We start from the raw sequence: 24459 nt of genomic DNA on the forward strand, positions 1-24459 counted from the left end.
CTAGCTTGGGAAAAATCACAGCCAAGCCTGAGAAAGCTGGATTGGAAAAATCCTTTTAAGATTCTCCCTGGGCCTGTAATGGCCACACAGGGCTCACTGCATGAGCTCCAGCTTTCCTTGTTATTTCAGACTCTTCCCTGGGCTGGATCCCATGGCACAGACACCCCAAAACAGCCCCAAAACACCCTGCACTGTGAGCCTCATCCCAGCCCAGCCCAGGGGGGGTTCAGGGGCAGGGCAGGGACCCTCGGAGGGGAGCAGCTGAGCCTGGGCCAGCAGGGCATGGCTGGAGCTCCAGGAGCAGAGGGTGTCACCAGGAGCTGTGGGGCTGTCCCTGCTGTCCCTGCTGTCCCCGGGGTGGGGCACACACAGGTGTAGCTGCCTGGGCTGGGGTGGTTCTAGCTTTGGGCTGCTGTGGGGCTCACATAGCTCCAGGGGCCCCCAAGGCAGAATTCAGCTTCTCAGCTAGCCAGGAATGAGATCCTGGGAGCTGCTGGAGAGGTTCCAAAGGGAGCTTTATTTCTTCAAAGGATTCTACCAGCAAAATCCAGTTACATAGCACAGCAAGGGGTTTTTATAGATTTCAGAGGGATTGGGATTCTAACCAGTAAAATTAAAAGTTGAGAACTACCCAATTACTTTAAGATTGTAGGTGAGAAAAGACCAATCATCTAGTAATGTTAAAGACCAATAGAAATCCTAAATGATAACAGGGGTTTCAGTAGGGGGGACATTTCTCATGAAAGGTTTCATTGTCAGGGTATAAGATCCCAGGGGCTCTTTTCAGGGACTGTTGTGTCATCCACACTCAGGGGACTCTCGGGGCTGCCGTGAGGAAGAGGAGCACGGAGAGCTCACAGCAGCCCAGATGGGGCAGGGGCAGCAGCCTCACAGCGAGGGGAGGATGGCTGAGACTTTGGGGGAGCGGCTCTGGGGGTCCCTGAGAGGCAAAAAACGGCCCCAGAGGCAGAGAGACCCGCAGGGCTGTGCTCTGGTCACCGGGGGAAGGCAGGTGGCACCAGGACACTGAGGCACTGGCAGTGCCACGAATGGGATCCTGCAGCCCCCGGTTCCTGCAAGCCCTGGACAGTGTCCATGGTGCCCTGTCCAGCCCCCCCTGAGCCCCACTGTCCCCTCAGGGTCAGGACAGCTGCAAGGACAAGGACCTGAGTGTCCGAGGCCAGGGACAGCAGCACCTGCCCCAGGGGAGGTGAAGGATCCCTGCCCCTGGCAGGGGGGAGACAGGAAGGGTTTAATGTCCCTGTCTGTGACCCACCCTGCCCCAGCCCAGTGCCAAGGGACACCGAGCTGCCCGTTCCGGGGTGACAGCAGTGACAGGGACAGTGACAGGGACAGTGACACCGAGAGGGACAGTGACACCGACAGGGATGGGACAGGGACAGTGACAGGGACAGGGATGGGACAAGGACAGGGACAGTGACACCGACAGGGATGGGACAGGGACAGGGACACCGACAGGGATGGGACAGGGACAGTGACACCGACAGGGACAGTGACACCGACAGGGATGGGACAGGGACAGTGACACGAGGCCAGCCCCGCCCAGCACAGCCCCGTCCCTGCCCCGCTGCTCAGCTGCGCCTTTCCCAGGCTGAGCTCAGCCCGGCCCCAGCTGGGCACCATTGTCCCTCGGGACACTTATATCCTTTTTATTTACTCACGCTCCCTTTTGCTCTCAGAGCATGCAGCGTGCACACTGCCACTGTGCCTGTCCCTGCTCGGTGTCCCTGAGCACAGAGCCGGGCTGGGCTGGGATAATGGGATGGGATAGTGGGATGGGATATTGGGATGGGATAATGGGATGGGATAATGGGATGGGATAATGGGATGGGATGGGATGGGATGGGATAATGGGATGGGATGGGATAATGGGATGGGATGGGATAATGGGATGGGATGGGATGGGATGGGATGGGATGGGATGGGATGGGATGGGATGGGATGGGATGGGTTGGGATGGGATAATGGGATGGGATAATGGGATGGGATATTGGGATGGGATATTGGGATGGGATATTGGGATGGGATATTGGGATGGGATATTGGGATGGGATATTGGGATGGGATATTGGGATGGGATTTGGGATGGGATATTGGGATGGGATAATGGGATGGGCTGGGATAATGGGATGGGATGGGCTGATTCAACAGAGCTAGACTGGACTGGATTGGACAGAGCTGGGCTGGGCTGGGATGCTCTGCTCACCAGTATGAACAATGTGACACCCGTGCCTGAGGGGTGTGACACCAGCAGACACAGCAGGCTCACCGGCTCTCTCTGGCTCTCCCTGGCTCTCCCTGGCTCTCCCTGGCTCTCTCTGGCTCTCTCTGGCTCTCCCTGGCTCTCCCTGGCTCTCTCTGGCTCTCTCTGGCTCTCTCTGGCTCTCCCTGGCTCTCCCTGGCTCTCTCTGGCTCTCTCTGGCTCTCCCTGGTTCTCCCTGGCTCTCTCTGGCTCTCTCTGGCTCTCCCTGGCTCTCTCTGGCTCTCTCTGGCTCTCTCTGGCTCTCTCTGGCTCTCCCTGGCTCTCCCTGGCTCTCTCTGGCTCTCTCTGGCTCTCCCTGGCTCTCTCCGGCTCTCCCTGGCTCTCCCTGGCTCTCCCTGGCTCTCTCTGGCTCTCTCTGGCTCTCTCTGGCTCTCTCTGGCTCTCCCTGGCTCTCCCTGGCTCTCTCTGGCTCTCTCTGGCTCTCCCTGGCTCTCTCCGGCTCTCCCTGGCTCTCCCTGGCTCTCTCTGGCTCTCTCTGGCTCTCCCTGGCTCTCCCTGGCTCTCCCTGGCTCTCTCTGGCTCTCCCTGGCTCTCCCTGGCTCTCCGGCTCTCCCTGGCTCTCTCCGGCTCTCCCTGGCTCTCCCTGGCTCTCTCTGGCTCTCCCTGGCTCTCTCTGGCTCTCTCTGGCTCTCTCTGGCTCTCCCTGGCTCTCTCTGGCTCTCCCTGGCTCTCTCTGGCTCTCCCTGGCTCTCTCTGGCTCTCCCTGGCTCTCCCTGGCTCTCTCTGGCTCTCCCTGGCTCTCCCTGGCTCTCCCTGGCTCTCCCTGGCTCTCTCTGGCTCTCTCTGGCTCTCTCTGGCTCTCCCTGGCTCTCTCTGGCTCTCCCTGGCTCTCCCTGGCTCTCTCTGGCTCTCCCTGGCTCTCTCTGGCTCTCTCTGGCTCTCTCTGGCTCTCCCTGGCTCTCCCTGGCTCTCTCTGGCTCTCTCTGGCTCTCCCTGGCTCTCCCTGGCTCTGGCAGCCCTGGGATGTGGCTCCTGCTGTCAGTGCTGGTGGCTCTGGACGGGCCAGTGAAGCCCCCCCAGCAGGAGCCCGCAGAGGGAGCCCCGGGCTTGCCCCGAGTGCCGGGGCTGGTGCAGGGCAGGGGCAGGAGGGGGGCACTGCAGCTCCAGAGGGTCCCTGCAGCTCCCAGGGCACTGCAGGCTCTGGGCAGGGACTGGAGATGAGCCCCCCTGAACCCCCCTGAGGCCGGGTCTGGCTCACAGCAGCTCCCCTGGAACCCCAGGCTCCTGTGGCACGGAGATTTGGGAGCCCCCGCAGCCCCCAGCCTCCCTCTCCCCGTCTCCAGCCTTGGAGGGGCTGCAGGAGGGGCTGCGGGACCCTCGGGGTGGGCACCTGGCTGAGCAGGGCTCCACAGCAGAGGGGTTCCCACAGGAAGGGTGTCAGAGCAGCTCCAGCAAGGAGGGGCAGCAGCAGCACCCCAAACCCCCCCGGGGCTCAGCCCGTGGTGGGGAAGTGCCAGATTTTGTCCTTCTCCCCTTCACCCCGAAACCAGAGCCCCGAATCCTCCCTGGGAGCTCAGGGAGCAGCAGGCTCCTCTCCCCCCAGCCTCGCTGGTTATTTGCTTTTCTCTGCTCCTCTCTCGGATCCAGGGTGCCTCGGGAGGGGCTGGGGGCTCTGCCCAGCTCTGCCACCTCGGGGGCAGGATGGGCTCCCCTCGGACACTGACAGTGGCGTTGTGTTTGTCCCCTCCCCTGCAGAGCCCAGGATTTCACCTTGGCTCTTTCCTCCAGGGACAGGAGATGGGGAGCAGGGGCTCAGAGCAGATGTCCCAGCCCCGAGCAGTGACAGGGTCTGTGACCCCCGAGGGGTCTGTGCTGAGCCCCACACACCCCCCGGGAAAGTCAGTGAGTTAGGGGATTCCCTGAATCCCTCAACAAAGAATCACAGTGCAAAGATTAAATTAAAGCCTCTAGATAAATTAAAGTATATTAAGCCACTTACACATAAAGTAAAAGCAAGTCAGTAAGTTTTAGTAAAAGCTGAAGTGTTTTTAGTAAGTAAAAAGTCTCAAATACCACAGCAGCAGTAAGTGTTCCACTAAAAGCTGAACCATACTGATACCATCAGTGGAAGCTCCAGGCCTGTAGTTGTAGACAAAACTTAAACATAATAAAGCTATAGTAAAAATATTGCTTACATTTCTTAAATAAAGTAAAATAAGAAGTATGCGTAGTTCATATGTAACCTAGAGTGCTCAAAAATTAAAATTCTAATGAGTTAAAGAGCAGTAGTCTGAGCTTGCATCTTAGCTTGTTAAAAACTCCTATATAAATTGCCTTTTGCCTTTCTTGCCCCTCTGCTTTGCTGCCATTGTTTCTACAGCCATCAACACCCAAAAAACCCAAAAGATGCTGCACTGACATCAGCCCCACTGAGACCCTCAAAAACAGCCTCTGCTTTAAGCCAAGACTTTAAACTAAACTTAGCATGGATGTCTGTGACAGTGCCTTAAAGACTAAAGTGCTTCTGCAATAAACAGCCTTTTTAGCAGCTATTGGCTGCCTGCACTTCCCCAGCCCTGGCCCCTGTGCCCAGGCAGATCCCCACTGGGCTCTGAAGCCCCTCCAGGGAGGGGCACTGCATCCCCTCCCCAGAATCCAGCTACCCTGCCTCGGACACCCTGCCTCAGTTTCCCCAGGCTGGGCCCTGCACTGCTGCTCTGAGCAGCCCCTGGGGAGCAGATGGGGCGCTCCCAGTTCCCATTCCCAGCTCCCATTCCCAGTTTAACCCTACCCCCCCCCAGCTCACATCATCCCAGGACTGGCTGCAGCCCCAGGGAATTCCCAGCACAAAAGGAGGAGGCAGCTGAGGGCAGGTGGGACAAAGAGGCTGAAACTCACCTGGGGCTCCACAAACCTGCAGGAATTCCCCATTGACACCTCAGTGATTTTCCCTTGGTGGGGGTCACAGAGATGGGCTTGGCTGCTGGTAAAACAATGAATTTACTGAAAAGCTGAACTATTACACAACTAAGTAATTAAACAATGAATTCCCAGAATAATTGAATAATTAGGTCAGAGAGTTACTAAATAATGAATTTACTGAATAACTAAATAAATAACTAAACAAGTCAATAGCTACATAGCTAAACAAATAACTAACTAACTAGATAATTAAGTGCCTCATGCAGAAGCAGCAGGCAATTAATTATGTAGTTAATTAACTGTTTTGATTAGCTGGCCTCTGTGCCCTGAGCTGCAGGAGCAGCACAGAGCCCAGCACAGGTGAGCAGAGATTCACCTGAGCACACTCACTAACTCACACTGACACTCACACTCACACTCACACTCACACAGACCTGTGGTGACAGCAAGGGGAGGGGATGTGAAGGTCTGGACAGGTCCAGCCACAGCAAGGGGAGGAATTCCCATGGGAAAGTCCCTGGCTGGTGAAAAGCTGACTCAGCACAGCAAATACTGTCACCAAAATGGCACAGAGTGACATGGAATTACACATAATTGCAGATGATTGCATGTAATCACCCTCCTGAGTCACAGTGTAGTGACAGCTGTCCTGCTCTGCTGGCACAGGGTGGGCACAGCTGCCCAGGGCTCAGAAAAGCAGCAATTCCCAGGAATCTGCCCCACCCGGGGCTGGGCAGGGGACACACGGCTGGGGAATGTGCTGGAGGCAGTGATCAGGGTCCCTGAATCCTTCAGAGAAATCAGAGTGCAGGGGTTGAATTAAAGCCTTGGGATGGACTGAAGCACATGAACCCACTCACACATCAAGCAGACATTTCAGTAGGAGTCAGTCAGTAACTTTAGGGTGAGTTCTGGTGCTTTTAGTGAGTGGAAGGTTTCAATGCAGAGCAGCAGAGCGAGTTGCAGTGAGGGTGAAACACACTGATATCTTCAGGGGAGGCTCCAGGCCACAGCTGCAGACAGGACTGGGACACAGCAGAGCTGTAGGGAGAATATTGCTGACACTTTTCAGACAGAACAAGGCAGATTGTATGTGCAGTTCTGTATGTGACCTGTGTGCTGAGAAACCAGAATTCCAGCAGGTTAAGGAGTGCTGCTCTGAGTTTGGGTCTGAGCTTGTTGGGAAATCCTGTATAAGAGTTTGTACTGGGAGAGTTGGTGCTTTCAGCCATTCCCTTGTTGCCATTGCTTTGCCATTGCCTGTTGAGACTGATGTGCTTTGTAATAAGATGTGCTTGGTAATAAATAACCTTTTTAACTATCAGCTGCTTTGCTTGTTTAAGATAACCCAACAAGTATCAGCCAAGAGCTCAGAGTTTGGTGCCTGTAGAGCACCAGGGCTCAGAAGGAACCTCCCCAGCAATGGGGCCAGGTCTGCTCTGCCCCATCACAAGTCCCCAGTGGCTGGGCTGCAATGGGAATGGGGACAGGGACACTGCCAGGGACAGGGGGACATGGAGCTGGCAGGGACAGGGACAGCAGCCTGAGGAGCCCAGGGGAGCCCTCAGCACCCTGAGCCCCTGCTGAGAGGAGCTCCCAGCACATCCTCATCCCAGGTGGGGCAGGTCCTTGCAGGGCTCAGTGGCCCTGGCAGTGTCCTGCAGCCCGTGCTGGTGACACCAGAGCTGCCACTCCCCTGTGTCCCTCCAGGAGTGGTGACATTCACCAGGACTGGTGTCCTGTGGATGATACAGGGCCCCTGGGATCTCACACCCTGACAATGAAACCTTTCCTGAGAAATGTCCCCCCTCCCAAATGAAACCCCTGTTATCATTTAGGATTTCTATTGGTCTAACTTTACTAGATGATTGGTCTTTTCTCACCTACAATCTTAAAGTAATTGGGTAGTTCTCAACTTATTATTTTACTGGTTAGAATCCCAATCCCTCTGAAATCTATAAAAACCCCTTGCTGTGCTATGTAACTGGATTTTGCTGGTAGAACCCTTTGAAAAAGTAAAGCTCCCTTTGGAACCTCTCCAGCAGCTCCCAGGATCTCATTCCTGGCAAGCTGAGAAGCTGAATTCTGCCTTGGGGGCCCCTGGAGCTATGTGACCCCACAGCAGCCCAAAGCTAGAACCACCCCAGCCCAGGCAGCTGCAGTGTCCCAGTGCCAGCCCTGCTCTGTCCCTGAGGGTCCCGGGTCCCCCTGCCCCATCCAGGAGCCACAGGCTCCCCTCTGTCCCAGGCTGTGCTGGAACTCCCCAGGTCTGATCCCACAAGGGCACTGTGGCAGCATTGCTGCCCCACTCCTGGAGCTGGAACATCCCACAGAGACAAAGAGCCTGCTCAGATCCTGGGGAAATTAGGGGGAAAAAGGGGGTGAGGGAGACTGGCTGACCATGGGGCCATGATGTGGTGTGGGGCAGGGCTGACAGTGACAGCCCAAGCCAGGGGACAGGGATTCCAGCCAGGAAACTGCTCCAGGAGGGAGCCCAGCACATTGTCACTGTCACAGCCTGGGAGCTGAGCTGGCTTTGGGCTCAGGTCCCCATGGAGCCTGAGCTCTGTGCACACAGCTGGGGACAGGTTTGGGTGCTCCCTCAGCTCTGGCACTGCAGTTTCTGTCATCTTTTGGCAGGAGGTAAAACCCAGGAGCGGGGACATGGGCATCCCCAAGGGGACACAGAGCACTGCCCTCGCCACTGCTGGGAGCTGCTTCCCAAAAACCCCAAATCCAGCAGCTCTGGGCATGTCCTGGGGGATTAGGAGGGATTAGGGAGGGATTAAGAGGGAAAGCTTTTAACATGAGCTGTGCCTGTGCCAGTTGTGGGGCGCAGCAGGAACATCACTGAGGTGAGACGTTCCACAGCCCCCAGCAGGGTTTGGGGCAGGGGGACACCCCTGGCTCAGACACCCCAACAGAGTCCCAGCTTGCTGTTACTAACAGGCTTGTTGGGATAATTCACAGGGGAGGCACACTAAGCCAAACAAATCTGCTTAAGGGGGTGAAGGAGGAGCCCTAATCACTGCAGGATGAAGGCTTGGCTTAATCTCCCAAGGAGCAAACAATTGGGCATGAAGGTGTGGGGGATGTGGGCTCCAAGCAGCCTGTGCACTGCCCTGGGGATCCCAAATGGGAACTGTGGGGAACAGCACAGCCCCAGTGCTGCAGGGCTCCTATATGGGAACTGTGGGGGAACAGCACAGCCCCCAGTGCTGCAGGGCTCCTATATGGGAACTGTGGGGGAACAGCACAGCCCCCAGTGCTGCAGGGCTCCTATATGGGAACTGTGGGGGAACAGCACAGCCCCAGTGCTGCAGGGCTCCTATATGGGAACAGCACAGCCCCCAGTGCTGCAGGGATCCCATATGGGAACTGTGGGGGAACAGCACAGCCCCCAGTGCTGCAGGGATCCCATATGGGAACTGTGGGGGAACAGCACAGCCCCCAGTGCTGCAGGGCTCCTATATGGGAACTGTGGGGGAACAGCACAGCCCCCAGTGCTGCAGGGCTCCTATATGGGAACAGCACAGCCCCCAGTGCTGCAGGGCTCCTATATGGGAACTGTGGGGGAACAGCACAGCCCCCAGTGCTGCAGGGCTCCTATATGGGAACAGCACAGCCCCAGTGCTGCAGGGCTCCTATATGGGAACAGCACAGCCCCCAGTGCTGCAGGGATCCCATATGGGAACAGCACAGCCCCAGTGCTGCAGGGCTCCTGGGCCCCCCGGACCCCACCCCACCTCCACCTGGGAATGGAAGCTTTGGGAAGTGTCAGCCACACGCTGGCCCTGTCTCAGGAGCCTCAGGGACACCCAGCACCACCAGAGCTCCTGGAACGGGAGGGAGGAGGGACAGGGACATGAGGATGGGTCAGGAACAGAGACAGCTCAGAGCCTGAGCAGCATCCCCCAGCTCTGACAGGTAAAGGTGTCTGTCAGACAGGTAAAGGTGTCCCTGTCAGTAAAGGTGTCCCTGTCAGTAAAGGTGTCCCTGTCAGACAGGTAAAGGTGTCCCTGTCAATAAAGGTGTCCCTGTCAATAAAGGTGTCTGTCAGTCAGGTAAAGGTGTCCCTGTCAGTAAAGGTGCCCCTGTCCCTGCAGTCAGGACTCATTCCAGCATCCCCCATGGCCCAGCCAAGCCAGTGGCATTTGGCAGCAGGAGGGGCCAGCCCAGGCCAGCTGGAGGCAGTGCAGGCTCAGGAGCTGCCCCAGGCACAGCCCTGCCACAGGAACGTGGCTCCAGAGCTCCCAAACCCAGCTGGGGCAGCCGAGGGTGGATCCTGCAGCACGACCCAAAAACCCTCCTGGGACCCCCCATGACACCCCCCAGGACACCAGTGCCCAGGAAACTCAGGTAACGCAGGTGACTCAGGTGACTCAGGTGCACAGCACTGCTGCTGCCCCCAGCACCATCCCTGCACAGACTGGGGAGGGAGTGGCCGTGGTTTGTCCTTCCTTCTCTGGTCCCCTGCTGGACCCAGGCAGGGCTGCTGGCACCCCCAGTCCGGGGTGCAGTGCTGGGATGGCTCCCATTCAGCTCCCACACAGGAGCTGGGGGCTCACAGCCACACCAGGCTCCCAAGGGAATGTCCTGCTCCTTGTCCCTTTTCTCCTCCACCAGTGCTCCCCTTTAACCCCCTGGCTGAGGAGTGCCACGGGGGCAGTGACATCACCCAAGGCTGAAACTGGGAAACGTTTCCTGAGACCAGGGTGGGGCACAGGGATCCATCCAATGGTCCCTTCCAACTCAGGAGGTTCCACAACCCTCAGGGATGAACCCCAGGGCACTCACAGCACCAGGCCCCATGTCCCCCAGTGCTCCCATTTCCAGAGCAAACATGAGACACTCCCGTGGTTATGGCAGGACCAGGAACAAAGGTATGGGTGTCACCAAGCCCCGAAATTTTAAATTTACTGGAACTGTGTGAACTAACCTCAAACACTGAGGTTTCTTCCAAGAGTCTGAGCATGAAGAATGGCTACAGCTCAACTCTGGAGCTGCAGCTCCAGCCCAGACAAAGGTGTGGGGCTCAGCTGGAGCAGGTGGAAGCAAAGTCATGGAATTATGGTCCACTAAACCACTCTTGTTCCAGTCCTGTCCAACCTGGCCCTTGGACACTTCAATGTGAAGGTGACACTGCCAGAGCTGCCCCAGATGCTGCCCCCAGTGCTGAACCACTCACTCCTGAGGACCCTCAGGACCACACCTGCCCCTGTCCCCACCACAGGACTGAATTATTACCAAACCCACACCTAGCACCTGCTGCAGTGGCACTTGGAGGGCAGACACAGCCCAGAACCAACCCACACTGAACTGAGACATGGCAGGTGACAGGAGCAGCTGGTGAGTGTCCCCTTCTGCCCGTGATGTCACCTGTGCTCCCAGTACCACACTGCTCAGCCCACACGTCACCAGTCCCCAGTCTGCACTGCACAACCCATTTTAGCTCACACACACAGCTCTACTTTCCCAACATTTATTCCCCGCAGGGGTCAGAACTTCTGGAACTGTTTCTTGGTGCCAGCAGCCTTGGTCACCTTGAGCACGTTGAAGCGCACGGTCTTGCTGAGGGGGCGGCACTCGCCCACTGTCACGATGTCCCCGATCTGCACGTCCCTGCAATGACACCGGGGGGTCAGGGAGCTCCTGGCCCTCACCTGCTGCCCCCTGGGAAGGAGTGCAAGGCTCCCAGGGCTGGTGCCTGGAACCTGCCCACGGTTCAGCACGTGCCAGAGGCAGTGTCAGCAGCCCCTGGCTGGGGACTCTGCAGACCATCGTGAGTTTGGACATCATAACGTGAGCGCTTCCAGTGAGGAGGGGCAATGAAACCACCCAGCAAACCCACCCTGCCCTGCCCAGGTGTGCTCCGCCTGCAGGAGCTCAGCACACACACCTGAAGCAGGGGGACAGGTGCACGGACATGTTCTTGTGGCGCTTCTCGAAGCGGTTGTACTTGCGGATGTAGTGCAGGTAATCGCGGCGGATGACGATGGTGCGCTGCATCTTCATCTTGGTCACCACACCTGGGGGGACACACCTGAGCCAGGGCACTGGGGGAGCCAAGGGCACCGCCAGGGATGGAGCTGGCCCCTGGCATATTCCAGGAATTTCTCCTCATTTGCTGGCCCCTCACTGCCAGGCCACAGCCTCCCCATTTCTGTTATAAACCCAACGATGGCTCTTTTTCAAGCCCTCTAACACACCTCCTCATGCTCCCACAGCTGCCCTGCGGCACACCTGGTCCTGTCACCTGCATCAGTAAAGCCATGTGGCAGCGTCGTCAGGCCCCTGGTGGGCTCGGCAGACCATCGTGAGATTGGCATCATTTGCAGCTCCAGGACCAGGGCAGGTTACAGGGACCTCAGGGGGTGGTCACCTGCCCCACATCTCCCAGGGACTCCCCTGGGATGCTCCAGCTCACCTGAGAGGATGCGGCCCCGGATGGAGACATTGCCAGTGAAGGGACACTTCTTGTCGATGTAGGTGCCCTCGATGGCCTGCAGGGACAGGTGGGGGATACAGCTCAGGCACCACAACACTGGTACACGCAGGAATCATGGAATAGAGATACAGCTCAGGCACCACAACACTGGTACACGCAGGAATCATGGAATAGAGATACAGCTCAGGCACCACAACACTGGTACACGCAGGAATCGTGCAATAGCTCAGGTGGGGAAAGGCCACCAGACCTCGAGCCCAAGCAGCTCTGCCAAGGCCACCACTGGCCCTGTCCCCAAGTGCCACATCCACGCCAGGACCACCCCAGCCCGGCCCCACTCACCTCCTTGGGGGTCTTGAAGCCCAGCCCCACGTTGCGGTAGTAGCGGGGTAACTTCTCCTTGCCGCCCTCACCCAGCAGCACCCGCTTCTTGTTCTGGAAGATGGTCGGCTGCTTCTGGTAGGCGCGTTCCGTCTGGGGTGGGGACAGCACGGGGGTCAGCCAGGCGGGGAGACCCCGGCAGGGGACACCGACCACCGAGAGGGGCACAGCGCCGGGACCGGCCCGCCTTCCACCGGAACCGGAGCGCCTGGACCGGCCCGCCTTCCACCGGAACCGGGACACCGGGACCCGCCCGCCTTCCACCGGAACCGGGGCGCCGGGACCCGCCCGCCTTCCACCGGAACCGGGGCGCCGGGACCCGCCCGCCTTCCACCGGAACCGGGGCGCCGGGACCCGCCCGCCTTCCACCGATACCGGGGCAGGAGGAGCTCGCAGGGCCCGGAGCACGCGGAACAGGGACCCCCTGCCCTTCCCAAACCCCCGGGGCACCGAGACCCCGCCCCGGGACACGCGACCCTCGCCGCAAGCACTAAAACCCCAGGGCACGGAGATTTCTACTCTCCCCAAAACCTCGGAGCAGCCCTGGCCTCCCCTGAAACCCCGGCGTACCGAGAGCCGCCCCCGCCGCCCGCTCCCCAAAATCCCGGCGAATCGAGACACCACGGCCCCCCCACGCCTCGCCGAGATTCCGCCCCCCCTTCGCTCCACCGGCCCCGGGGATTCCTCCCCCCGTTCCCCCCACGCCCTCAGGGCGCCGCCGCCGCTCCGCCGCCCCCCGCGCCCGCCCCGCGCCCGGGCCGCGCAGCGCCCACCTGCGTGTCCGCCATCTTGGAGCGCGGCCGGAAAGAGGCCGCCGAGCGCGCGGGGCGCGGGTTAACCCAGGGGCGGGGGCAGGGGCCGGAAGTGACGTCAGGCCCTCGGAGTGCAGCGAAGGGGCGGGGCCAGGAGAAGCGGGAAGGGGTCCGGGATTCCGGGAGGAGCGGGAACGGCTCGGGAATTCGGGAACCGCCCGGGTCGGAACCGCCTCCAGAACATCGGGGCCGACCTGAGCCTGACCCCACCCAGAGCACTGACACCTGCAGGGATGGGCACTGCAAACCTCCCTGGGCAGTTCCAGTCCCTGAGCTCCCTTTCCATGGGGAAATTCCTGCTGCTGTCACCCTGAGCCTGCCCTGCCCAGCCTGAGGCTGTTCCCTCTGCTCCTGTCCCTGTTTCCCCCCTCCCTGCCCCTCCTGTCAGGGAGTTGTGCAGAGCCACAAAGTCCCCCCTGAGCCTCCTTTTCTCCAGGCTGAGCCCCTTCCCAGCTCCCTCAGCCCCTTCCCAGCTCCCTCAGCCCTTTCCCAGCTCCATCAGCCCCTTCCCAGCTCCATCAGCCCCTTCCCAGCTCCCTCAGCCCCTTCCCAGCTCCCTCAGCCCCTTCCCAGCTCCTGCAGCCCCTTCCCAGCTCCATCAGCCCTTTCCCAGCTCCTGCAGCCCCTTCCCAGCTCCCTCAGCCCCTTCCCAGCTCCTGCAGCCCCTTCCCAGCTCCTGCAGCCCCTTCCCAGCTCCCTCAGCCCCTTCCCAGCTCCATCAGCCCCTTCCCAGCTCCCTCAGCCCCTTCCCAGCTCCGTTCCCTGCCCTGGACACACTCCAGCCCCTCACTGTCCTTCCTGAATCGAGGGACTCAGAACCGGACACAGCACTCGAGCTGTGGCCTCAGCCGTGCCCAGCAGAGCACATTTCCTTAGTCCTGCTGGTCCCACCGTTTTTGATACAGAAACAACCTCATATGGGAAAAAACCTCCAAGGGATGAGTGGGAATTGGTCAGGAATTGATTGGCAATTGTGAAAAAGGCTCGTCTGCGGGTATCAAGGGCTGGAACTGGAGATAAGGCAGGGAGCACCCCCATTCTGGCCCGGGGGTGGCTCCATGTGCCTTTGCTGGCTGACAGACATTCCACACTGCTAGGGAAAAGGCTGGAATACAGCTCACACATGAACTACTGGAATGGAAATCCAGACACTCTCCAGTCTGTTCCCACAGGTCAGAGCCAGGGAGTGTTTGGGACAGGGAATGGAGTCGTGGCCCTGGGGGCACTGCCAGGCCCAGAAAGCTCCAAACCAGCCCCCCAAACCCCCAGGAGATGCCACCACTGGGGCTCCATCCCCTGCAACCTCATGCCCTCCCACTCCATCCTCACCATCCTCATCCCCATCCCAATTACCTGCATCTCCACCCTCCTCCTGTTCCCATTCTGCCCCAGCAGCACTGGGAAACCTATGGGTGGGGGTCCTGAGCAGGGTCCGGGGGGTGTACGGGTCGGTGCTGGGTGGAACTGCGGTGGCACCCGGGGCCAGGGCAGCCCCCAGGGCTGTCCCCACGGTGCCAGCTGCACGGCAGGGAGCAGAGGGGGTGTCTCAGGCCGGCAGCACGGTGCAGTGACCGTGCGGGGCCGCCCCCACACCCCGAGAGCCGCACGGACGGGGGAGGCGACGCCCTCAATCGGACCCTTTATTCCCAAGGGCTTTACACAGCACAGACACACATCCCCTCCCCATGCACAGCCCCCCCAAAGCCCCGCACCCCGGGGGTTGCATAGAGAGCGGCTGGGTGGGCGGCAGAGCCCCCGGGGCCGAGGGGGGCAGAGCCAGCCCGCCCCGCGCCCCCGCCCCGCGAGCCCCGGGGGCCCCAGGGTCCTGCCCTGCTCCCGAGGCGGGGGCGGCCGCTGTGTCCAGAGCGCCCCGCCCCAATAAATTAAAAACGTTCCGAGTCCGGGCTTAAAAACGGGGCGGGGGTCACTCCTCGGGGGGCTCGGTGAGGAAGGGCGAGGTGACGGCGTGCGCCTGGGCGATGGCCGCCAGCTCCTTGAGGAACTCGCTGAAGATGACGGCGCAGTAGACGGCGTTGCGGACGCGCAGGGCCTCGCCGTGCCGCGCCGGGGGTCCCAGCGGCTGCAGCCCCCCGTCGCGGAGCCCCTGCAGCGCCAGCTGCGCCGCCTGCCGCGCGCGGGTCGGGCTGTTGGCGTGGCGCAGCAGCAGCTCCCCCAGGGACGGCTTGCGGCTGCGGGCTGCGGGGGGTGCGGGTCAGCACGGGGGGCACGGGGGGCACCAGCCACAGCCGCGCCACAGCTCCTGGCTGCGGGCACGCGGGGACGGCAGCCAGACCTCCCCCAGGGAGCCCCAAAGCCCCCGCACACACCCCAACCCTCCTCATCAACCTGCAGCCCCCCGCACTGACCCCAACCCTCCTCATCAACCTGCAGCCCCCTGCACACACCCCAACCCTCCTCATCAACCTGCAGCCCCCCGCACACACCCCAACCCTCCTCATCAACCTGCAGCCCCCCACACACACCCCAACCCTCCTCATCAACCTGCAGCCCCCCGCACTGACCCCGACCCTCCTCATCAACCTGCAGCCCCCCACACACCCCAACCCTCCTCATCAACCTGCAGCCCCCCGCACACACCCCAACCCTCCTCATCAACCTGCAGCCCCCCGCACACACCCCAACCCTCCTCATCAACCTGCAGCCCCCCGCACACACCCCGACCCTCCTCATCAACCTGCAGCCCCCCACACACACCCCGACCCTCCTCATCAACCTGCAGCCCCCCGCACACACCCCGACCCTCCTCATCAACCTGCAGCCCCCCACACACACCCCAACCCTCCTCATCAACCTGCAGCCCCCCGCACACACCCCAACCCTCCTCATCAACCTGCAGCCCCCCGCACACACCCCGACCCTCCTCATCAACCTGCAGCCCCCCGCACACACCCCAACCCTCCTCATCAACCTGCAGCCCCCTGCACTGCCCCCAGCCCCCCTGGGCAGCCTCCACCCCCTACACAAGGCACAGGGCAGCCCCCAGCTGCCTGCACAGCCCCCAGACCCCCATGTCCTCACCCAGGGTGTCCGTGCGCCGCAGGGCAGGGACAGCCCCCGGCCCCTCCGCCCAGTCCAGCCGCCCCCGGGCAATCAGGTACTTCTTGGCCTTGAAGAGCAGCGCTGGGAAATCCTCTTGAGTGGCAGCAAAGCTCTCGATCTTGTTCTTCACCGAGCCCAGCACCTGCAGAACCACAGCATGGGGGGCCCCTCAGGAACAGGGGTCCCCAGCAGATGGGGTGTTCCCTGGAGCATAGGGTACCCCAACAGGAACAGGGGGGGTCTCCACGTTTACAGGGGATCTAGAGGGGGTCACAGCCATGTGCCTGTGGCACTTGGGGACATGGGGCAGGCTGGGCAGCACAGGATGAACTCAGTGATCTCGGGGGAGTTTTCCAATGCCTTGCGGTGACCCCATGAGGGCAGGGATTCCCCAGGGGCCATACCTGGAGCAGGGACTTGACACTGGGCTGGAAGACCATGTTGGTGTTGAGCAGGAAGGAGCGGAGCAGAGGCTGGGGGTAGCAGGCCAGCTGGGCCACCAGCCCCGTCAGCAGGAAGTTGACGTAGAGCGAGTTGTGGGGCATGTTCTCCAGCTTCCCAAACAGCACCGACACGAAGGGGCCTGGGGACAGGGCTGGGGTCAGGCAGGGCCTGCAGGGAGCTGGGACCCCCCCCGTGCCCCCGTGCCCACCTGTGAAGGGCTGGCTGGGGGGCGGCCCCACCGCCCGCGGCGGGCTGGCCACCACCTGCGCCAGGGGGTCTGGGGGCCGCGCCGCCCGCCCCGCGCCGCCGTCCCCCTCGGGCAGCGCGGCGAAGCTGGCAAACGCCTCCTCCTCCTCGTGGGACAGGGGCGGCTCGGGGGGCTCCGTGGGTGCGGCCGGGGCTCCCCCCACACCCCCGTTCCGCATCTCGGCCTCGATCTCGCGCAGCTCCTCCGTGAAGGTCTCGATGGAGACGCCGGCGCCGGGGGGCTCGGCGGGCACGCGGGCCAGCAGCTCCTCCAGCAGCGAGTCCACCGAGGGCAGGGGCTCCCAGCCGGGGGGCTGCGCCCGCGGGGCCCCGTTGGGCGCCCCCTCCCCCTCGGGGCTGCGACGGACCTTCTTCACCGCCACGTCCCCCTCGGGCCGCGGCTCGGCCGCCCCGTGCGCCCCGTTCACCAGCGTCCCCCCGTCCCGGGGCTCGGGGCGGGGCCCCCCGGCGCCGGGCTCCTCACCCCCGAGGGACCCCCCGCCCGGCGCCTCCCGCGCCCCCTCCTCGGGCAGCCCCCGCTTCTTAGTCCTTGGGGTGGGCGGTCCCGGGGGCCGCCCCGGGGGGCTGTCGGGGACGCGGGGCTCCTCGCCGTCGTAGGGCGCCGACCAGACGCGGCAGGCCCAGGCGCAGCGGTCGATGCTGCGCCGCGCGTCCCGCAGGTACTCCAGGTAGTTCCTGTCCAGCTCCGCCACCTCGTCACGGGCGCCGGGCCGGGCCGGGCTGCCCGCGGGGGGCCCGGGGGAGCGCGGGGCAGCGGGCTCGGCGGGCGGCGCGCCGGCCTGACGCATGAAGAACGACAGACGGGACGGCGTGGAGGGCTTGGGTGCCGCGGGGGGGTCTGCGCCGGGGCTGCCGTGGGCTGGGGGGACAACGGCGGTCACATCGAGGGGACAACGGGGTCAGCACCGAGGGGAATTCAGCACCGAGGAGACAACGGGGGAACTCGGCACCAAGGGGAATTCAGCACCGAGGAGACAATGGAGTCAGCAGCAAGGGGAAACGGGGGGATTCAGCACCGAGGGGAAAGGGGGGGATTGAGGATGCCACAAGGATGGTGGCACGATGCTCAGCACTGAGCTGGGATAGCAGTGGTGTCCCAGCGCCTGCAGGGATGGCACAGGGGAGCCCGGGGCCAGGACAGGGCTCGAGTATGTGAGGATAGCATGGCATGGGGACTGTGCCAGGATGGGCTCAGGCTGGGACAAGAATGGCACCTGGGACTCAGCACTGAGCTGGGACAGAGTCCAAGGGGACAGCAAGGCAGAGATCAGCAATGGGACAGGATGGAGCCAGGATATGAGGGATGGCACAGCTGGAACTCATCAAGTTGGAGCAGAGGTGGGTTACAAGCGGCCATGGAGACCCCAGGAGAAGGCTCTGCATCAAACCAGGAGGGGGACAGGGCCTAAGGGGCCACGGGGATAGCACAGAACAGCTGAGTGCCAAGCCAGGGTAGGAAGGGAGTCAGAGGAGTGCAGGGATGCTGGGAGAGGGCTGGGTGTCGGGTTAAGGGGCCATGGGGATGCTGGGGTGGGACTGTGAGGGGCTGCAGTGCGTACCCCTGGCCCGGGAGGGGGCCTCCTCGTCCCTCTCGTGGGGTGGCGGGGGGCTCTCAGGCCGGCAGCAGCGCGGGATGAGGGACAGGAACTTGGCTGCTGTCTTCCCGTAGATGTCCAGGTCCCGCACCGCCCGCTTCTGGCTCAGCATCACATGGCTGCAGGGCAGCAGGTACCTGGGGACACAGGGGGGCACAGGGCAGCTGCAGGGGAGACACAGGGGCAGGGACCCTGCACGGGGCCTTCAGAGTGGGGCAAATGATGTGGCTGCCTCACACCCACACACCCACCTGGAAGCACCTGCCCAGGCCCGTCCCAGAGGAGCTCCAGAGGGGGCCAGCAGCAGGTGACCCCTGGCCCCCCTCAGCACCCCACCCCAGCCCTGTACCTGAGCACCAGCTGCAGCATCACATCCTCGCAGTTGAGGCTGAGCAGGGTCCGGAAGAGGCTCAGAGACACCATGCACAGCTGGGGACAGCACAGGGCATCAGAGGGGCAGCGGGGCGGGCAGGGGCAGTGCCACCCACCCCAGGGCAGGACAGGGCACGGGGACGGGGATAGCGGGGCTGGGATAAAGATGAGGATGGGATGGTGCGGGGCCAAGGCTCACCCGGGAGTTGCTGTTGATGCGGCCCACCAGCGTGTCCAGGATGGTGGTGTTGTCGTGCCGGTGCAGCAGCACGAAGCGCAGGAAGGTTTTCAGTAGCGCTGTCTCGCTGACGCTGCGCAGGAACAGGTCCAGGTACGCCGTGCTGGCAATCATCTCCTCCACCGAGGTCTGCGGGAGGGGCACGTGGAGCTGGGGGCCGAGGGGCCTCACGGACAGGAGACCCCACCCCACACCTGCTGCCAGGGCTCCCTCACCTTGTGCAGCGCCGGCCCCATGACGGGCACCAGGAACCCGTTGTGGACGTAATCCACCAACTGCTTCTGCACCAGCGGGTGGGCAACCTGAGGGGCGCAGGGGCGTCAGCCGGCCCACAGGGGGCTGGGAGCCCCCACGGCTCCCCGCGGCCCCTCAGCCCCACCTGGATGACGGCGTTGCAGAACTCAAGCGAGTTCATGAAGAGGACAAGGGAGGAGACACCGATCCAGTCCTCCCGCCGCAGGAAGTGCCAGTCGTCCCCTCGCACCTCGATCTTGCGGGGCAGGGAGGAGTACAGGGCGCTCAGGCCCGTGGCCAGCACCTGGAACACACGTACTCGGCTGCCCCGCAGCCCCCTGCACCTCCGGCTGCTGGACCCAACCGGCCTCCCAAACCCCAGCAACCTGCCCCCCACAAACCTGCCCCACTCAGCACTCCAGGCAGGGCAGCTGGGCTGGGCCCTGCATCCACCACTGATCCCAGGGAGCGGTCCCTCATCCCCAGCCCAGCGCTGGGCCTTCCACCATCTCCAAGCCTCCCATCACCACCAAGTGCCCCCATCATCTCCAAGCACCTTGTCCCCAGGACCCTCATCTCCAGGTTACTCTGTCACCTCCAAGCCCCCCATCACTCACGCACCTTCCAGCACCCCCAGATCCCCTATCATCTCCAAGCCCTCTATCCCAAAGCTCTCCATAATTTGCAAGCTCTCCATCACTCAGCTTCCATCATTCCATCATTCCCAAGCCAGCCACAATCTCCAGCCCTGCTCCCCACCATCCCCGAGCCAGGGCAGGACTGCTCTCTATGTGCCTGGCTCTTGCCCCAGCAACGCAGAGTCCCAGCACTGTCCCAGGGAGGGGACACCCCTGGAAGGAGGGGCTGCCCAGGGCCGTACCGGGCAGAAGTAGGAGTTGTCGGTGATGGACTGTGCCACGGCGCGGTTGCTGGCCGACATGGCCATGATGAGCAGCAGCGCGTCGCGCGCCTGCTGGCCCCGCGCGCCCTCGTGGTGGATGAAGGGGATGAGCAGCGAGAAGATGATGAGGTTGGCGGGGCCCTGGTCCGTGTGGCTGTGGAAGAAGAGCTCCAGGATGGCGGGCTCGCGTGCCACGGAGACGCAGAGCTGGTTGAGCAGCAGCACCAGGCTGTTCTCGAGCGGGGCCGAGGCGGGCTCGGCGCACACGCTGAGCAGGCGCAGCAGCGGCGTCAGCACAGGCTTGTGCCGCAGCAGGGGCTGCCGGGCCTGGCTGATCAGCATCTCGTACAGCTTCAGCTGCTCCACCTGACAAAGGGACACGGTGGCAAAGCTACAGGGACCACCCGCCCCAGCTGTTCCTCCACACAGCACAGCCCAGCCCGCTGAACCACAGCTGTCCCAGGTGCTACACCCACGTGCTTGTGAAATCTCCCCAGGGCTGGGGATTCCAGCACTGCCCCGGGTCATCTGTGACAGGGCTGGACAGCTCTTTCCATGAGGAATTTCCTCCAGCCTCACAGAGTTTACGGGTTGGCTTGGGTAGTCTCAACCCCAGTCCAACCTGAGCATGCCCTGCAGCGGTACCCTACCCTTGGCCTGGCTGATCCTCAACCCACCACCTTCACGCCTTGGGTCCAGCCCGTCCCAACCTCCCCACAAAGCCCCCAGAGCAGACCCTCTGCTCCCCTCACTCAGACCTTCCTCTCCTCGGTGAAGTCACCCTGCAGATGCCAGCACAGGAGCCGCTCCAGAAGGTTCTCAGCAGCCACAAACTCCAGGATGGGCCCGCAGGCCACGTCCCCATCCCCCTGAGACCTGTCCTTGTCCCCGTCCCCCCAGGGCCGGTCCTCAGCCAGCAGGTTCAGCATCTGGTAGGTGTTGTTGCGGACGGCGCTGAGGTCGTCGGGGGCTGGTTTGCTGCCGCGCCGCTCCAGGATCCGCAGCACCTGCGGGAGGGGGTCAGCAGTGGGGGCTGGGGGCTGCAGGGTCGGGGGATCCTCGCCGCCCCCGTCCCACTCACCTGTGCCCAGTGGTTCTTGAAGACCATGAGGCAGGTCTCGGGGTCGGCGGTGACGGGGGGCTGCAGGCTGGCGCTGCGGGGGGCTCGCTGCCCGCCCGCCCGTGGGGTCAGCTTGCTCAGCCAGCTCATCCTCTCCATGGGCGCGGGGTCACGGACGGCACCGGGGCACCCCAACCCGTCTGGACGCGGCCTGGCACCACCGTGGGGGCACAGGGCAGCAGGTGGGATGCCAGGGTCCTTTCTCCATGCTGCTGCCAGTGGCCGGGCTGCAGGGAGAGGGGCTGTCAGAGACCCGGCCCAACCTCACCTCCAGCAGCTGGGAGGGAGGCAGAAGGGAAAGTAGGAGGGAAAGCAGGAGGGAAGAAAGGTAATCATGAGGAAAGGCAGGCAGGAGAGACAGAGCAAAGGGAACCGGGCCGGACAAACATGCTAGAGCAGTGGTGGCTGGAGGACTCTGGATCCCAGCCCTGCTCACACCCAGTATTGGACTTTAAACTGGGAACCGGCCCAGCATGGGTGTGGGGAGCACCCAGCAGGCCACAGGGACAGCAGGACAGCTGGGACAGCTGCCCACCCCCATGCTCAGCAGCACCCACGGCCGGTGCAGCAGTGCCAGGATATTTATAGGGCCCGTGCCCCAGCACCACCAGTGCCACTGCAGGCACCAGCACGGCCCTGAGCACTAAAAGGCCCCAGAGCCAGCAGCACGGGTGTGCCTGGGGACAAAGAGACACTGCAGGGTCCCCCCAGTCCCCCACCAGCACATGGGAAAGGCAATGACTTTGAGAGCCACTGCCACAGCCCTTGCATGGAACTTGGGGAAGCGAAAGTGCCATTAAAGACATCCCAAACCACACGGGCAGGAATGGAAAGTGGCTGAAGCTGGGGCAGTGGGACAAGCACGGGCAGGGCCTGTCTATTTATACCCGGCACAGCCCGTCCCACCCACAGCAGCGCTCGCGTGGCTGCTAAAGTTAGAGCCACTGCATGCCAGCAGTGCCAGCCCCGGGACACAGCACTGCAGCCAGCAGCACTGAGGCAAAGGCCACCCGGTGGCACACCAGGCTGTCCCTGGAGCAGCCAGAGCCGTGCTGGTGGGACAGGGACACCAGCTGCCACCGCTCTGTCCTGCAGCAGTGCCCTCTCACCCAACCTGGCTGTGCCACATGCCAAAGGACCCAGCACTGGGGCAGGGCACGGGGCCGTGGCCCCACACCAGTGGCACCGCAGTGGCACCTGGACGGGCTGCGGTGGCCAGCAGCCTCTCCCCGGGCAGCAGGCACCAGAACACTGGGGAGTGACCAGGTGCCACCTGAGCAGGGACAGGGACACCGCAGGCAGGGACACTGAGGGCACAGGATGACAGCCAGCTGCCACCAGCACAGGGACACCGGGGCATGGCCACCATAGGCAGAGGACGGCACCCAGCACCAGCAGGTTGTGGGGGACAAGCACCGGCCCCTCCAGAGCACCCGGGAAACGGAGCACGGTGTGCGGGTCACCGAGGGGTCGCCGGGGGTCCGGGTAAGGCGAGGGGCTGTCACAGCCCGGGGCTGCGGCCCCCGGCCCGCGGAAGGTGCTGCTCAGTCCCGGAGCCACGGGGACACCGGGGCCGGGCCGCCCTCAGGCTCCGGGGTCACGACAGCCGGGACCCCCGGCGCCGCGGGCCGGGCCCCTACCTGTGTCAAGGTCGGGCGGTCCCGTCCCTCAGCGCCGCACCTGAGGGCAGAGCAGGCGTTGGAGGCGTTGGGCGCGAGCCGGGACCCCCGGGACCCGCGGGCCTCAGCGGGGCCGGGCCCCTCCCCGCGGCACTGCCCCTCCGACCCGTCCCGCCGCGGCCTCCCCACCCCGACACCGCCCGGGCCGGGCCGGGCCGGTCCCGCCGGCCCCGCGGCCAAGGGCGGGCGGCGGCCCGGGCACCCCGGCACCGCGGCAGAAGGGCGGCTGGTCCTGCCCGAGGACCGCCCCGCTCCCCGCATCCCCCCGCTGCCGCCGTCCCCGCTGCCGGTGCCCCCGTTCCCGGTGCCCCGGCGCCCCCCGGCCCCTCCCGGTCCGCCCGGCGCCGCCGCTCACCGCCCGCCCCCGCCACGGGCCCCGCGCTCCCGACGCCATCTTCCCGCCGGCGCCCGACGCAAACCGCGCCGCGCCGGCCACGCCCACACGGCCGGGGGCGGGCCTGCCTGGGAAACCCCGAGCGCTCATTGGCTACTCCGGGAGAGGGGCGGGGCCGGGTGCGCGTGGGTAACCGCGAGTCGGGAACGGGAGCGGCGACACGGGACACAACCGGGCACCCTGAACCGACAACCCAAAACCGGTACAAAAAAATACCCCAAACCGGGACACACCGGGCACCCTGTAAACCGGCACCCCCAAAACCGTGACACCCCCCAAAACCGGGAACACACCGGGCACCCTGAACCGCCACCAAAAACCGGGAACAACCCCCAAAACCGGGACACAAACCGGCACCCTGAACCGGCACCCCAAAAACCGGGACACCCCCAAAACCGGGACCACACGGGCACCCGCAACCGGCACACCAAAACCGGGACAACCCCAAAACCGGGACACAAACCGTGGGCACCCTGAACCCGGCACCCACCAAAACCGGCGACACACCGGGCAACGAACCGACACAACCCCAACCGGGACACCCCCAAAACCGGGACACACCGGGCACCCTGAACCGGCACCCCAAAACCGGGACACCCCCAAAACCGGGACACACCGGGCACCCTGAACCGGCACCCCAAAACCGGGACACCCCCAAAACCGGGACACACCGGGCACCCTGAACCGGCACCCCAAAACCGGACACCCCCAAAACCGGACACACCGGGCACCCTGAACCGGCACCCCAAACCGGGACACCCCAAAACCGGGACACACCGGGCACCCTGAACCGGCACCCCAAAACCGGGACACACCGGGCACCCTCAACCGGCACCCCAAAACCGGGACACCTCCAAACCGGACGCACCGGGCACCCTGAACCGGCACCCCAAAACCGGGACACACCGGGCACCCTCAACCGGCACCCCAAAACCGGGACACCCCCAAACCGGGACACACCGGGCACCCTGAACCGGCACCCCAAAACCGGGACACACCGGGCACCCTGAACCGGCACCCCAAAACCGGGAACACCCCCAAACCGGGACCCTACACCGAGCACCCTGAACCGGCCACCACAAAACCGGGACACACCGGGCACCCTGAACCGGCACCCCAAAACCGGGACACCCCAAAACCGGGACACACCGGGCACCCTGAACCGGCACCCCAAAACCGGGACCCCAAACCCGGGACACCCCCAAAACCGGAACACATCGGGCACCCTGAAACGGCACCCCAAAACCGGAACACCGCCAAAACCGGGCACCTGCTGGCCCAGCACCCCAGTACTAGGACCCCCTGTAACTGGGCACCCCAGTAGCGGGTGACCCTGTACTAGAATCTTCGGAACTGGATAACGCCTGC

At 63.2% G+C, this 24459-nt stretch overlaps 2 protein-coding genes across 5 annotated transcripts; both read right to left on the reverse strand.

The window, feature by feature from the left end:
• Positions 1–10612: 10612 nt before the first annotated feature.
• RPS11 (ribosomal protein S11) lies at positions 10613–12839 on the reverse strand. Its single transcript, XM_079332099.1, has 5 exons — positions 12749–12839; positions 11937–12068; positions 11574–11649; positions 11046–11175; positions 10613–10768 (listed from the first exon to the last, which is right to left on the reverse strand). Exons 1-5 carry the CDS (start codon positions 12761–12763, stop codon positions 10645–10647), a joined length of 477 nt encoding a protein of 158 aa, XP_079188225.1. The 5' UTR covers positions 12764–12839; the 3' UTR covers positions 10613–10644.
• Positions 12840–14412: 1573 nt separating this feature from the next.
• FHIP1B (FHF complex subunit HOOK interacting protein 1B) lies at positions 14413–23154 on the reverse strand. Of its 4 annotated transcripts, none has more exons than XM_079332109.1 (14): positions 23053–23154; positions 22659–22698; positions 20980–21245; positions 20657–20905; positions 19878–20264; positions 19143–19253; positions 18979–19065; positions 18725–18892; positions 18503–18582; positions 18118–18290; positions 16500–17417; positions 16252–16430; positions 15827–15989; positions 14413–14983 (listed from the first exon to the last, which is right to left on the reverse strand). In XM_079332109.1, the coding sequence occupies exons 3-14, from the start codon at positions 21115–21117 to the stop codon at positions 14712–14714; spliced, it is 2925 nt and encodes a 974-aa protein (XP_079188235.1). In that variant the 5' UTR covers positions 21118–21245; positions 22659–22698; positions 23053–23154; the 3' UTR covers positions 14413–14711. The 4 variants fall into 4 exon arrangements, with proteins under 4 accessions (XP_079188235.1, XP_079188232.1, XP_079188234.1 ...); XM_079332106.1 differs by having other exon boundaries at positions 19143–19301; XM_079332108.1 differs by having other exon boundaries at positions 19143–19301; positions 20980–21227; positions 23053–23137.
• Between the last annotated feature and the right edge of the window lie 1305 nt (positions 23155–24459).

This window comes from Erithacus rubecula (genome assembly GCF_903797595.1).
Source record: "Erithacus rubecula genome assembly, contig: scaffold_149_arrow_ctg1, whole genome shotgun sequence".
Taxonomy (NCBI): Eukaryota; Metazoa; Chordata; class Aves; order Passeriformes; family Muscicapidae; genus Erithacus; species Erithacus rubecula.

Coding starts and splice junctions, on each gene's coding strand:
- RPS11 (XM_079332099.1), bottom strand. Junction 11,650..11,936: donor GCTTCAAGACCCCCAAGGAG/GTGAGTGGGGCC, acceptor CTGTCCCTGCAG/GCCATCGAGGGCACCTACAT. Junction 11,176..11,573: donor CCGGGGCCGCATCCTCTCAG/GTGAGCTGGAGC, acceptor GTGTCCCCCCAG/GTGTGGTGACCAAGATGAAG.
- FHIP1B (XM_079332106.1), bottom strand. CDS start 21,117: ATGGAGAGGATGAGCTGGCTGAGCAAGCTGACCCCACGGGCGGGCGGG. Junction 17,418..18,117: donor GGCCCCCTCCCGGGCCAGGG/GTACGCACTGCA, acceptor TTGTCCCCCCAG/CCCACGGCAGCCCCGGCGCA. Junction 14,984..15,826: donor GCGGCGCACGGACACCCTGG/GTGAGGACATGG, acceptor CACCCCCCGCAG/CCCGCAGCCGCAAGCCGTCC.